Below are 14230 nucleotides of genomic sequence, written 5' to 3' on the forward strand. Positions count from 1 at the left end.
ATGTAATATAAAAATAACATAAACAACCAATATGTGATTGAAAAAGTAGAAGTGAATTTCTTTCCTAAGTATTTGACCCAAAATTATATCTGAATACTAACATAAAAATATATTAAATAATTTATTAAAATGTAAAAAATTATGCAAGTTTATATTATTAAATTTAATGTACTTTAAACACACACACACAAAAATCACAACATTTTTTGTCTTTCTTTTCCACGTCTCACTTTCTTTCGTTTCATTTCTCTTTTTCTTTCTCTTTCCCATTTTTAGCATTAAAAAAATTCCCACCCCAACCAAAAGATAATAGAAATAAAAAATCAAAATAATTAGCACGTGAGTAGAACATCTACAAGGATTTGACTGTGTATCTTTCTTTTTTAACCATGTTATAAATGTAAATAAATAAAATTTAAACTTTAAGAAACTTAAGCTAAATCTAAATGAATGTTACAAACTGTTTTGCATGGTTAATTGGTCTTTCACGTTGAGAACAAATTTCACCCCATGTTTGTCGTGAAAGGTAGTTTGAATAATCCCAATCGGCCAACTTTAATTTATTTTTGTAAAATTTTATCACTTATTTTTCTTTTTGACAAAAATTGCAATATGTTTTGCAAATTTTGAGATAATTTATTTTTATAACTAGATTTATATAAACTTTTCATGTGTATAATTGCACCAAATCAAAGTTTACATTACATTGCACATTAGATCAAACTTAATGTGTAATTTTGAAATTTGTTACTTCATATTTTTTTCATCTCTTCCATTTCGTTTTCTTTTTCAGAATCAAGTTGAACCTTATGTAGTCCTACTATCAAGTGGCCTTCAGGTATCACAGTTGTTTATCTTCAATTCTGGTACATGGCAAAATCGTAATCGGAATAGAAAGGTCCAATATCCAAAGAGAATATATCTTCTAAAAGCTTCCCTTGTTAATTGCCAGTTAGTATTTACCGTAGCTAACAGGCTAAAACTACGTTTTCAACTAAACCAGGTGTCTACAGCTGAGTTTTCAACCGGTTAATGCCGTAATCATCTTCGAGATCCTTTTGATGTACTTTGAGCGGAAGCGTTGAACATCTGCAGGCAGCAGACTGAGTGTGTTTTAGGCCAAATATTAAGCCAAGCATACTGGAAATGCATTTATGCCATATAACAAAGGATTGGCTGTGACATAGCATGAAAAACAGAAAAGGAGAAGAGAAAACCTACTGTACTTGTTAATTCCTCTTAGTTTTGTGGATAACATAAACCAACAATAGTGGAATCCCAAGAGTATACACCGGAAAATGGAGCAATGGATTCATCTCATAAGCTTTCATCAGGGCTCTGCAATTCTGCAGGAAAGAAGGCAACATATTTAAGTAAGAGATAGATGGAACTGGGAATGAGTATATCGCTTACATCTTTGCATTAACAAAAAGTGGGGTGGAAAATGAAAAAGATTTACTTATGGCCTTCCAAAATCATTACATATTGTTTACCAGATGAGAGTTTGAACATAGTGTGTTTAGTGAGCTCCATCAACTTAAAAAAACTATTAGCAGACAAGATATAAATGGTTAGCCAACTAAATCATTAGCTGCAATCTTTTCAAATTATAGAATGAAGAAAATAATACCCACAATTACGTGTGAGAAAGGAATCCATGTTTATGTGATTCATTCCACAGTTTTTTAGAGGAAATGGTACCAACCGATGTGGATCTAGTATCTTAAAATCCAATTTGTTCCATATTAGCCTGATAGGGGTTAGACGATTTACCTTGAAATGCTTCCAACAGATAACCAAGCAAAGAACCAATAGAATTAACCGAATCCAGTGCCCACCAAAATGGAATTTTGATCTTCTATTGCCTCGGGAATCATACCTAACAGATCTCTGATCCAGTCCGCTGTAGTCATCCTTTTTCTTTCCTGAAACTGATAGAAACTTGCCTCTATGGACAACTCTCTCAGCTGCCAGAGCTCCAGAGGATAAAATAGCCGGCAAGACCACAAAGATGAGATGAGGAAGAACAACTACCATGACATCAGGAGATCCAATATAATCATGGTTGCTCTTATTATCAGAAGATTTCACTGCCCAGCCCATGTATGTCATGTATCCCTTATCTTCACCATCAGTAAAAACTTGTCCAGTAAACCAGGGAAACAAAATCAGGTAGAATAAATATCCCAGGAAACCAAACCATGCCATAGGAACATTGCAGAGCTCTTGCAAAACCAATCCTACGCCACTTATGAAGCCTTTTGCAGCAAAAACATTCTTGTAAGTTATTTGTTTCCTAGAGAAAAAGAGAAAAGCTCTAGGGATAAAGAGGATTAAGAGTAGAAAGTACAGAGACACCCAAAGAATTGGATAATACAGGGCTTCCCATTGACAACCCATGACAAAAAACTCCTTCCAAGTCCACGATACCTTACCATGAAGCCCATTTACAGAAAACGGTCTTAGTTCAGTCATAGTTGTCCGGCCCATGATATCAGTTGCTTCTATTTGCAGCCAGAATCTATCAGCAGATGGGTCTTGGAATGCCTTATAGTTCCAAGGAACTGCATAAAGATCTCCCCTCGAGGACTCATCTCCAAGATTAGTCATTGGTGCATCCACAACAATGTCAAGATTTTCATATCTTGTATCGTAGATTTTAGCTACAACTGACACAATTGGAGAAACAGAAAACACAAGAGCTCTCACTGTCTCATAAGATGAAGGGAGCATATGCTCACATTCGTACTCGTGGTGTGATGAAGATGTTGACATGAAACGTGAGTCAAGTGGAAATGTGGGTAATATAATAGTCTTTTTGGACCCTGACTTAAAGTCAATATCAGCAAACGAAACATGACCTCTATCAATGGCCAAGATTCGCATGGCTCTAGTCTTCCTCCAGTCACCCATTTCCCATTCCCAAAATTCTTGAACAGGAGGAGCTCCAAATGAACAATTCTTACTGCCTTCTGAAGGATTTTGATTTAAATTAAACTGGAAAAACTTCTGAGAAGATAAAAATCTATGACTTGACAAGTGGTACCTTTTTAAGTTCTTTCCAAATCTTGAATGAAGATGCCCACATACATAAGCAGAAAGGGAATGCTTTAGGAAAATATCTTTCAGGGTCTTCCCAGATTGAGAGGATGCTGAAAATGAAAGAGGGAAATGTCCAAAAGATATCTTGCTTGCTGGTTTAAGTGGTTGAGAGTCCCATTGTGATAGCTCCAAATCTACTTCAGCCAAGAGTTGGTCAGTTGGATGCCCAAAAAGATTAGTCGGACCTCGTAACCCAACAGACATGGTGCTGTCCAACCCCACGAACAGATACTTCCGCTTACCAGCCTGGTGATGTAACAAACTAATAAGATAAATAACCAAAACATTTCCTAAGTTTAAAATAGGATGAATGGACTAACAAGCATTTGAGCCTGTCCTCAGAATTCATGATAGAAGTTTTCAATCTCATCATCATTCATCATTTTGCATCATGAGATACATAAAGTGAAAACCTAAAGTTCTATGCACTTTTCTCATGCAGATTTTAACTAATTGTCTGCAGATGAGTGGAGTAAACTGCAGCCAGTCATGGATTAAAGCAAATATTTGCATATATGAAAGCCAGCAATATTAATATTTACATGAATTTGAAATTTAACCACTTATCTGAAATACAGCAACACGAATGAATAAATAAATAAATAAAAAGCCAATCAGTCAGGCAGCACAAAATCTGAACAAATTTTCAGATATGAAAACAAACAAGACCTATATTTCCAGTTAAAAATCTAACATTGTCTTTCCAGATAAAACCATAAATCACACATAAAATGGGAGAGAGAGAGCAAGTGACCTGAAGAGTGAGTGTGACACTATTTACATGTCCACTCCTTCCCAATTGCCCATTGATGCTATACTTTGAGTAGAAATCTAATGAGCCACCAATCACTGGTACGCCAAAATTATCATGATTCCCTCTAAGATCATAGAAGATGTTCTTATCGAGTCCACTTCTTTTCACAACATCTTCCATTACATTCTTGTATTCTACCCATTCCTCTTCATTTTGCTTCATTACTAACAAATCCTTGCTTTTCCCATCTGTTGATAGAAAATATTTTATTTAAGATGAATAATCCGTTGTGATCATAAAATTGGTCAGAAGGCGTGTGTCTAGACACATGCCTAGATATCACACCTTAGTGCCAAACAATAAAAGTGCTTCAGAACCTTTCAATTAAAGCTCATTTGATTAGCGGCATGCCTAGCCACCTAGGAACGCTTCCTTTCTAAGGCGGTAGACACAAAATATGTCCATCTAATTGAAGTTTTACTTTAATTTTTTATATTGTTATTAGTTGTACTTTTATCAGTAAGAAAGAGGATAATGTCAAGCATTTTAGCTCTCAATGTTTTGACTATTCAACAAAAGACATGGGACTATAAGAAAATCATGCATATTTTTGCCAACAACAGGAGAAAAAATTTGCAAATAACACCCTAAAATTTTTCCAGTTTACCATATGATTCGATTTTGAGAATTCTATCCATAATTTGGTAGAAGAATTATGATTTCTTTGAATTTAATGAGATTTGAGCATTTATTGTGTGATGAGACAATATAGTGATATGTTTTAAGCTTTTGGACTTGGTTGGGTAAGATTTTAGTGAGGGGTAAAAGTAATTTTGCCCACAAGGGTATTTTAGATATTTTGTATAAGAACATGTTAGAATATTGGAAATTATGATTTATGGTGGTGATGGGATGAACTATGAGCCATTAGATCATTTTTCTTAATTAAGAACAAATATTAACCACGCATTTCTTTTTGACTTGTTTACTAACTTGACTTTGACTCTTCTTTACAATTTAAAAATACAAGAAAAAGGGAGAAGATCCCCATTTTCATCCCTCCTAGCTAGCCATTTCAAGGTGAGAAAAGAAAACCTTCCCTTCTATTATTTCTTTGATCTCTTCCCCTAAATCCATTCAAATCCACCCTTCTCTTTACTCTTTCTTGAAATCTACTTATAAAACAAACATTTGAGCCAATCCTTTCATCTTTTTCCCATCACCTACCACTTAGGGTTTTAAATATCTAGAGTGAGGAAGCTTGAATAGAGTGAGAAAACTTATAGTAAGGTAAGAGCTCTGGTATTTTTCATCTTGGCACACTTATCACTTTTGTACATTCCTTGTGGTTGAGCCATTAATATGGTCATTAATGATTATTGCGTTTATTATGGATATTCATATTATCGAAGAGAAAAAGCTTGAAGGTGGAAATTCAAGCAAAGGAAAAGGGGGGCTTGAGGATTGAAGAAAAAGGAAGAAGCCTTCCTTTTGTTTATGTACATTTTGGAAGGTAAGAATCTCAAGGAACATGTTTACTTCTTTTTAATATATATATATGAAAAAACTCAAAGGAAAAATATTTTTTGTATTTCTACTGCTTTAGTTTACAGATTATAAAGAGAGGAATAATTATTTTAAAGGAAACAATTCCTAATTTCCTAAAAATCAGTAACTGAGATTAGTTTCTATTTACAAGGGAACTACTAGTAATAAGGTAAGGTTTCTATCCTTAATTATAGGGATTCCAACACTCCCCTCAAGTCGGAGTGTAGATGTTAATCAAACCCACTTGCCAATAAGTTCTTCCAACATGTTTCTGCTCAAACTTTTAGTTAACATGTCCGCAACTTGTTGTCTAGTAGGTAGGTAGGTGATGCATACTTCTCCGAGTGTATTTTTTCTTTTTATAAAGTGACGATCTATTTCCACATGTTTGGTCCAATCATGATGCAGGATTATGTGCTATGTCGACAAAGATCTGGTTGTCACAAGACATCTTCATAGGTCCGTATAAGGCACTTTTAGTTCTCCCATAAGTCTTTGTATCCAAATTCCTTCAGATATACCATGAGATAGTGCTCGATACTCCTTCTCTGACCTGCTGGGTGTTACCATGATTGTTTTTGCTCCTCCACGCCTCAAGATTACCCCAAACATAACTACAATATCCGCTTGTAGAGCATTTATCATTAATGAGAAACCCCGATGCCCAGATCAAGTAGACTTTCACACTTTGTTGATGCCTTCTTGAAGTACGACCTTTACCAAGAGTTCCTTTTAGATATCTTAGTATTCTATATGCGACTTCCAAGTGCTTCTCCTGGGCATGCATATATCGACTAATAACACTCACATCAAGGCTATGTCTGGACGGGTGTGAGATAGGTAGATGAGCCTTCCTACTAGACGTTGATATTTCCCCCTATCGATTTCTTCTCCATCCTCATTAGTTCCAAATTTAAGGTTAAACTCCATAGGAGTTTCGACTGGTTTGCTGTCCATCAAACCAACTTCCGACAGTAGATCAAGAACATATTTCCTTTGGGAAATGAAGATACATTTTTTCGACCTTGCTACCTCCATACCAAGAAAATATTTAAGACTCCCCAAGTCTTTAAGTTCAAACTCTATACCAAGAAATTCTTTCAATCTCAAAATTTCGCTCGAGTCATTTCTTGTTAATATTATATCGTCGACATAAACGATAAGAATGCAGCATTTACCCTCTTCCGAGTGCTTGTAGAACATGGTGTGGTCTGCCTGTCCTTGAATGCAATTTTTGCTAGTCATAGCTTTTGCAAATCGGCTGAACCACGTTCGTGGAGATTGTTTCAGCCCATACAATGATTTTTTCAACTTACACACTTGGTCCTTGTTTTCTTCAAACCCGGGTGGGAAATCCATGTACACCTCCTCATTTAATTCCCCATTGAGAAAAGCATTTTTTACATCCAATTGAGTCAAGTGCCAATCAAGGTTGGCAGCAAGAGATAGCAGAACCTGAACGGTGTTTAGTTTGGCAACCGGTGCAAACATCTCGTTGCAGTCAAGACCATAAGTTTGGGTGAATCCCTTAGCCACAAGTCGAGCTTTGCATCGGTCAATATGGCCATCGGGTTTAAATTTCGTAGTGAAAATTCATTTGCACCCTACGATTTTTTTCCCTTTAGGTAGATCCGAGACTTCCCATGTTTCATTGTTTTTGAGGGCCTTCATTTCTTCCATCACGGCTTGTCTCCACTCAGCTGATTCAAGAGCCTCTTCTATATTTTTTGAAGTTTTTACAGAATCAACATTAGTCACAAAAGCTTTGTAAGACTTAGATAAATTTTCATAGGATACAAACCGAGAAATAGGATGTTGAGTGCAGCTCCTTGTACCCTTTCGAACTGCAATTGGAAGATAAATGGATGGTGACGGAGGTGGGACTTCTGTTTCAAAACAGTCCTCGGTTGGAGATGTAATTGGCACTGCTGCATCAGTTTCAGGAGAACGATTCCGTCGGGAGTAAACATGTATTTGCTGTTTTCCTTGATCAGGTGGCTGTTGTACTTCGGTGGAGGTATTGTTATCGGGAAGGACGGTGTTAAATTCTTGCTGCGCAGGGGAAACAGCAACTAAATCTGGGATAGGTTTGTTTGTGATAGTAGTAGTAGGATCAGGAGGCATAATGAGGAGAGTATTAAGGGTCTCATCTTCATTAAAAGTCTCCCCTGAAGATGAGATGCTGGAAAGTATGGTTCATTTTCAAAGAAGGTAACATCCCGAGAGACAAACATTCGGCGCAATGTTGGTGAGTAACACTTATAGCCTTTTTGTGTAGGGAAATATCCAATGAAGATGCAGGTGTGGGCTCGAGGATCAAGTTTGGATTGATTTGGTTGATAGTTATGGACAAAAGCTTTACAGTCGAATATTTTGGCTGGAAGATTAGGAACATGAAATAGAGGGAAGGCCTTTAAAAGAGTATTTAGAGGTGTTTGGAAATTGAGGATCTTTGATGGCATTCGGTTTATGAGATAACATGCAGTGAGGACAGCTTCTCCCTACAAGTATTTTGGAACATTCATGGTGAACATTATGGCTCGAGCCACATCAAGGAGATGATTTTTTCTCTCAAAGTTCCCGTTTTGTTGAGGAGTGTCAGGACAAGAGCTTTGGTGTATAATGCCTTGGTCAGAAAGGTATGGACTTAAGACAGAGTTAAAGTATTCTCTCCCATTGTCAGTACGGAGGGTATGTATGGTAGAGTTGAATTGGGTTCGAATCATTGAGTGAAAATTTTGGAATACTTTGGGTGTTTCAGATTTTTCTTTGAGTAGATAGACCCAACAAACCCTAGTATGATCATCAATGAAGGTTATAAACCATCTAGCCCCTGTAATATTTTTCACTCGGCTGGCTCCCCATAGGTCACTGTGGATTAATGAAAAAGGTTGGGACTGAATATGTGGTTTTAATGGGTATGGCACACGGGTATGTTCAGATAATTGACAAATTTCACACTTCAAGGAATTAATACTTTTATTTCGAAATAACAGCGGAAGATGTTTTTTCAAATACACAAAGTTTGGATGTCCTAACCTACGGTGCCATAACATAATAGTGTCCTATTTTGAAGTGGATAGAGTCAATCCCCCTTGTGTACTGTTTTTATTCAAAATATATAGTCCATCAACTTTAGCAGTGCCAATCATCTTCCCCGATTTCTGTTCCTGTATCACACAACCAATTGCAGAAAATTCAGCAAGAAATTTTTCATCCTTAGTAAGTTTACTAATTGAAAGTAAATTACGGGACAAGTTTGGGACATGTAGGACTTTATCAAGAGAAAAACTCTCTGTCATTTGTACTTCTATTCCAGCCACAGGTGAGTAAGAACCGTCAGCTATGCGGATTCGGGATTTGTTATGACAAGAAGTGTAGGTGTGAAACAACGTGGAGTCACCTGTCATGTGATCGGAGGCACCCGAATCGAGTATCCAAGGAGATTGATTATTAGATTCAAAAGCAATGTTGAGGGCAGTACCTGGAGTGGCTAGAGATCCATGAGTAGTGGGAGTACCAAGTATCTTATGGAGAGTCTCAAGCTGTGTTTCGGTTAAGCGAACATCAAGAACATCATCTGCAGTAGTGGAGGATAACATGGCAGTCTTATTATCATTCTGTTTTTTTTAGGATAGCCATGGAGTTTGAAGCATTTTTCTTTTGTATGACCAACACGATTGCAGTGACTACACCATGGTCTTGTGGATTCAGAATCATTTCCAGCACGTTTTCGTAGCTGTGGACCTTTGGAGATGAGAGCAGAGGATTCAGTAGGACGGTTAGAAATCGGGGTCATAGGTTTAGGTTCCTTTGAATCTCTCATCATGACAAGACGACGCTTTTCTTCTCTTCTAACTTCTGCAAATGCTTCGCCGATCGTTGGGAGAGGTGATCTGCCCAGAATTCGGCCACGGACCTCATCTAACTCACGGTTCAGTCCTGCTAAAAACTCATAAAGGCGTTCATTGTTGAGATGGGTCATAAACATGTTGTGTTTTAAGCCTTCACCCCAATCTGCCTCATAGTACATATCCAGTTCTTGCCACATGTTGTAGTAATGAGTTACCTCGAGTGTTCCTTGTCGGATATCCTTTAACTTAAGCTTGATCTCAAATACTTGGGAGACGTTTCCAAAATCTGAGTAGTTTTCTTTGACTGCATCCCACATGTCTTTTGCAGTTTTGAAAAAAAGATAGGTGCGACTTATATGGCCTTCCATCGAATTGATTAGCCAAGCCATTACAATTGAATTGTTGAGTTCCCAAGTGGCATAAGTAGGATCAGCTATGGTTGGTCGTGGAATTTCTCCATTGATGTATCCTAATTTGCCACGACCACGAATCACCATAAGAACCGATTGAGACCATTGCAGGAAGTTCTTCCCATTTAGCCGATGATTAGTGATTATAAGGGATGAATTAATTTCACCTTGAGTGATTCCCTGATTGATATTCTGAGTCATTTGTGATGTCTCAGTTTCAGAGAAATTTTCACTAATATCACCCATTGGAGGACTAAACCGAAGGAATTTTTAAGAAGGGAAATTAGAGAAAAAAATAGGATCGAATGAATCCTAAAGCCCTGATGCCATGAAAAAACTCAGAGGAAAAATATTCTATGTATTTCTACTGCTTAAGTTTACAGATTATAAAGAGAGGAATAATTATTTTAAAGGAAACAATTCCTAATTTCCTAAGAAACAGCAATTGAGAATCAGTAACTACTAGTAATAAGGTAAGGTTTTTATCCTTAATTATAGGGATTCCAACAATATAAATAGGGGGGAGAGAGAGAGAGAGATGGGTGTGTGTATATGTATATATGTAGTGAAATGGTTATTAAATGGCATGAAACATTATTTCTTTTAAGGTGAAATTTAATAATAGTTAACCAGAAATGTAACATATGGGATTTTGATTGTGAAATGATATGAACCATGTGAGAAACGAATGTTGATACAAAATGTGCATAATGGGAATAGGATATATGTGACATGAGTCATGAAGTTCACATATTGCTTGATATGTGGAATAAACAATTTTAATGGTACATGTATATGAATGTATGCATGACTTGGAGGACCAAGGGTCTTGCTAATTTAAATTGGTTAATTATTGAAAGTTTTGCCCTTGTAAACTCTGTAAAATAGCTAGGTTATGGTTGACATGCCAATACGTACTAGATTGCGTGCATTGTGGCGACAATACGATATGGAACGATGTTGGTGTCAAGGATGGAAATGCACTTGAAGTGCAATATATGTGGAGTCAGGGTGGGAGTCCCAAGTGTCCAAATCATAGTTCACTAAGATTACTGAGGCCTATGTATTGATGTGGTATAACTATTTGTTTAAGATATGTATTAACAAATCTTTATTATATGATTTTGTTTATGATTAACGAACTTTCATGCCATTAGAATTGCTAATGACGAGATTATAGCTTTATTTATGTCTTTGCAAGCCCCTTCATTCTCAGAGCAAGGTAAGTGAGTGTTTTCTATTTTCTTGCTAAGCTTTAAGCTAAACGCGCTATTGCTTATTTGCGCGTAGGTTTTGAGAAGCGTTCGTGAAGCCAACACGTCCTTTCCAAATCACATCACCACTAGCTAGGCTCAAAGAGTATGAAATTTGTCTATTTGTATAAGTGCCTCCTAGTGGCATGTACTAGAGGGTCATTCTTATTGTATGCATATAGACTAGTTTTATCTTACTATGAGTCTTGATATTTTGGATGATTTTGATGCTTACCTTGTAGTATACATTTGGTTGGCTTAAAAACTTAGATGATTATGAATACTAAAAAAGCATGCGTGCTCTTAATTATCTTGATTTGAGCTATTTGTGGCTATGCATGATACTCATTTTGGTAGTCTTAATATGATTTTTAAATGTCTTCAGTATTAGTTAAATTTAGGGTAAGTTAGAATGTGTTTGGGATTACTAGTATATGCCTTGAATTGATCCCTCGTGAAAGTTTTATGTTTGGATTGTTTTAGGGTGATTTGGAGTGTGTTTGAGGTTGCTTCTTTGTGAAATTTTGGCCCCCAACACCAAGGTTTCAGAACTTAGGGTGTGGATATCAGAACTTTACAAGTCAGTGACCAAAAATTTGGTCCCAAGGATCCAGGTTCCGGTACATATATTAAAGTATCGGATCCCAAAAAGTCAGTGGCTAAAAACTACGGTACTTGGAACCAGGTGCTGATACCTAACACCCAGGTACCTATACTTTGCCTAAGGGTATCGGAACATGGGGCTTAGGTATTGATACCTAGCCCCTAGACAGTACCCCTGCACTATTTGGTACTTTGGACTCGTTAAATCCCGTTATTGGTCTTGGACACCTCCAATCACCCAGGAATTGTTTCTAAATGATTTCGACTTGAATTCAAAACCTCTAAATTGATTTTATTTCATTTATATGAATTTATTAAATTGATTCAAAGATTTAAATCTTATTTATTTTCAAGATTTCCTTTTGGTTTGTGCTCCGGTGGCATCTTCCATCCATACCGGATGTCAAAACGGGTGTAGGGTATCACATTACCTGCTTTGCAGATGAACTAGACCAAAAAGTTTATTATCATAATTATATATCTTAATCTTAACAACATTGCAAGGGTTTTAGCACCTACAATATGCTTTGCACCCTTTAACAACATTAAAGTTGGTGAGAACACCATAAGCATACATACCAAACAACATATATTTCATACTCCACTCATATTGTACCAAGTCAGTGATGCCATAAGTCATAATACTGATTAATGCAAAAGTTCATGAATTTACCATCCTATACACCTTGGATGCATGTTTGTGACCTTAAATTCTTACATCAGCAAGATAATATTAGAATAGACAGAAGGGGCTTGAAAAAGCTGGAACAGATTTGAGCTTACAGGATCAGGAAAAATCTACACTGCAAATTCTGGGCTCTGTGACCATTTGTTAATTCCAGTGGGAGAAAACAATAGAAACCAAACTACTAATTTGAAGTACATATAGATGTTCCTTCCCCCCTCTTTGGAAGGATCTCGTATAATTTTCTGTAAATGGGTAAAAACAGAAGACAGAGGGATGCAAGTAGATAGACATAATAACACAGTAGCAAGAAAATTGTGGCATATTGTTGTCTTTTCCAACATTTTGCCTTAATAGCAGCAGTATCTATAAAGTAGAATATTATAAACAGAGGTGGGAAAGTCATACATGAACATAAAATTTCTAAACTGAGCATTTTAATTTATAGGAAAAGTCATTTAACAGTTCCCAGTTCAATCAAGCTAACACCTAATTTACAATCACAATATACATTAACAGGCTCTTTACCAAATACTACCCCGTTCCAACCAAATTTAATAAATAAGCCAATGAACTCAATGACCAAAATAAGCACATTTAGTGGCATCATATAATGCAACTAAACCCATGACCCAGCGCTTGACAAAAGAACGCGAAATCAAGAACATTTAAAAAAAATCAACACAAGCCCAAAATTCAGGATCATGATTTCTCATAAAAGAAACACTCAAACATGAAAATCTCATCAAGCTAGAAATGAAATTAAAACCTGTAAGATCACCAGTGATGAGGACAAGAGAAGGGTTAATCATGGAAAGAGCAGGAGGAACAAGGTTCCGAAAGTCGATGGCTCTCTGAGGATGGTGAACACTGAAATGGAGATCAGAGAGTTGAACAGCCCATACAACTGAATCCGGACCGTGTTTTACATCTATAACTGTTCTACGCGAAGAGAAGGAGGATGTTTGGTGTTGATGTTGGGCATAACAAATGGGTATAATCAGGCATAACAAAAGCACTAGGAGAATGCCCATGTTCACAACTACTCTTAATTTTCTTGCGTTTGTCTCTGAGAACAGAGACGGAGGTTTGATTTGGAATTTGGACTTTGGGCCGTTCGGTTATGTTTTTAGTTTTTAGTTTTTGGGCAACCGTTTGATTCTGCGTTCAACGAGCTAGTTTTACGGTAGTATTTCATCCGTATTTCTTGTTATTTATCTATTTATAATTTTACAAGTTTCAGATTGAATGATGGGGGTTATGGTGGTAAATCTACCACCGAAGCTCACTTTTTCCATCTTCTACCCAAAAAATGTGAATTAATTTTTGTAACTTAATAATCGATTTTTTATTAAAAAATGTATTTATTTTTAGTGTTAAAAACTGACGTGGTTAATAAAATAACCCGACAATTACACATGACATGTTAGTGTACGTCATACTAGCGTATAAGGATTAGTTTTCAACCGCAAAAATTAATCAATATTTTAACAAAATGACTTGTTTACTCTTTGATCTAATAATAATGACTAATTTTACCCTTTTTGAGTAAATAGGGCAAAATGCAACCCAACTCTTAGTATAAGGGTACTTTTATCAGTTATGATACATACACAAAAAAAATATTCATAATAAATTTTATCGGTTATGATACATACACAAAAAATATTCATAATAAACTCAAATTATATTTGACCAAAAACCGTCAAATTATAGTAACTAGTATGGTTCTCACCTTATGCTTCATGTTGGGTAGATTATATATTTGTGTTAATTTACAAAGTTAAAATTTGAAAGTTAAAATATGCTCTAAGTCCCTCTACACTTTGTACATTTAGAATTTCCTCCTTTTTATTTTTAGGAATTTTGTTTCTTTGCTTTTGAATTTAAAATTTTCAAGCCTATTACCACCATTATATTTCTTCAATTAAATTCTCGATGTGACATTTTAAAATTAAAATATATATTCATTTGGTAGTCATGTAACAATAAAATATTTATTAAGATTTTTTCCTTAAAAG

At 36.0% G+C, this 14230-nt stretch overlaps 1 protein-coding gene across 6 annotated transcripts; it reads right to left on the bottom strand.

Moving 5' to 3' along the window:
• Positions 1-724: 724 nt before the first annotated feature.
• Positions 725-13389, bottom strand: LOC105788322 (putative metallophosphoesterase At3g03305). Of its 6 annotated transcripts, none has more exons than XM_012615157.2 (5): positions 12979-13389; positions 3857-4104; positions 1774-3348; positions 1227-1346; positions 725-1089 (listed from the first exon to the last, which is right to left on the bottom strand). In XM_012615157.2, exons 1-4 carry the CDS (start codon positions 13241-13243, stop codon positions 1230-1232), a joined length of 2205 nt encoding a protein of 734 aa, XP_012470611.1. In that variant the 5' UTR covers positions 13244-13389; the 3' UTR covers positions 725-1089; positions 1227-1229. The 6 variants fall into 6 exon arrangements, with proteins under 6 accessions (XP_012470611.1, XP_012470614.1, XP_012470612.1 ...); XM_012615160.2 differs by having other exon boundaries at positions 725-1103; XM_012615158.2 differs by having other exon boundaries at positions 1222-1346.
• Between the last annotated feature and the right edge of the window lie 841 nt (positions 13390-14230).

This window comes from Gossypium raimondii, chromosome 2, assembly GCF_025698545.1.
Source record: "Gossypium raimondii isolate GPD5lz chromosome 2, ASM2569854v1, whole genome shotgun sequence".
Lineage (NCBI taxonomy): Eukaryota > Viridiplantae > Streptophyta > Magnoliopsida > Malvales > Malvaceae > Gossypium > Gossypium raimondii.

Excerpts from the sequence above, each read along its gene's own strand:
- LOC105788322 (XM_012615157.2), bottom strand. The coding sequence starts at position 13,243 with ATGGGCATTCTCCTAGTGCTTTTGTTATGCCTGATTATACCCATTTGT. Across the intron at positions 4,105-12,978 it reads CATCACTGGTGATCTTACAG|ATGGGAAAAGCAAGGATTTG; the intron begins GTTTTAATTTCA and ends TTCTATCAACAG. Across the intron at positions 3,349-3,856 it reads GTGTCACACTCACTCTTCAG|GCTGGTAAGCGGAAGTATCT; the intron begins GTCACTTGCTCT and ends TTACATCACCAG.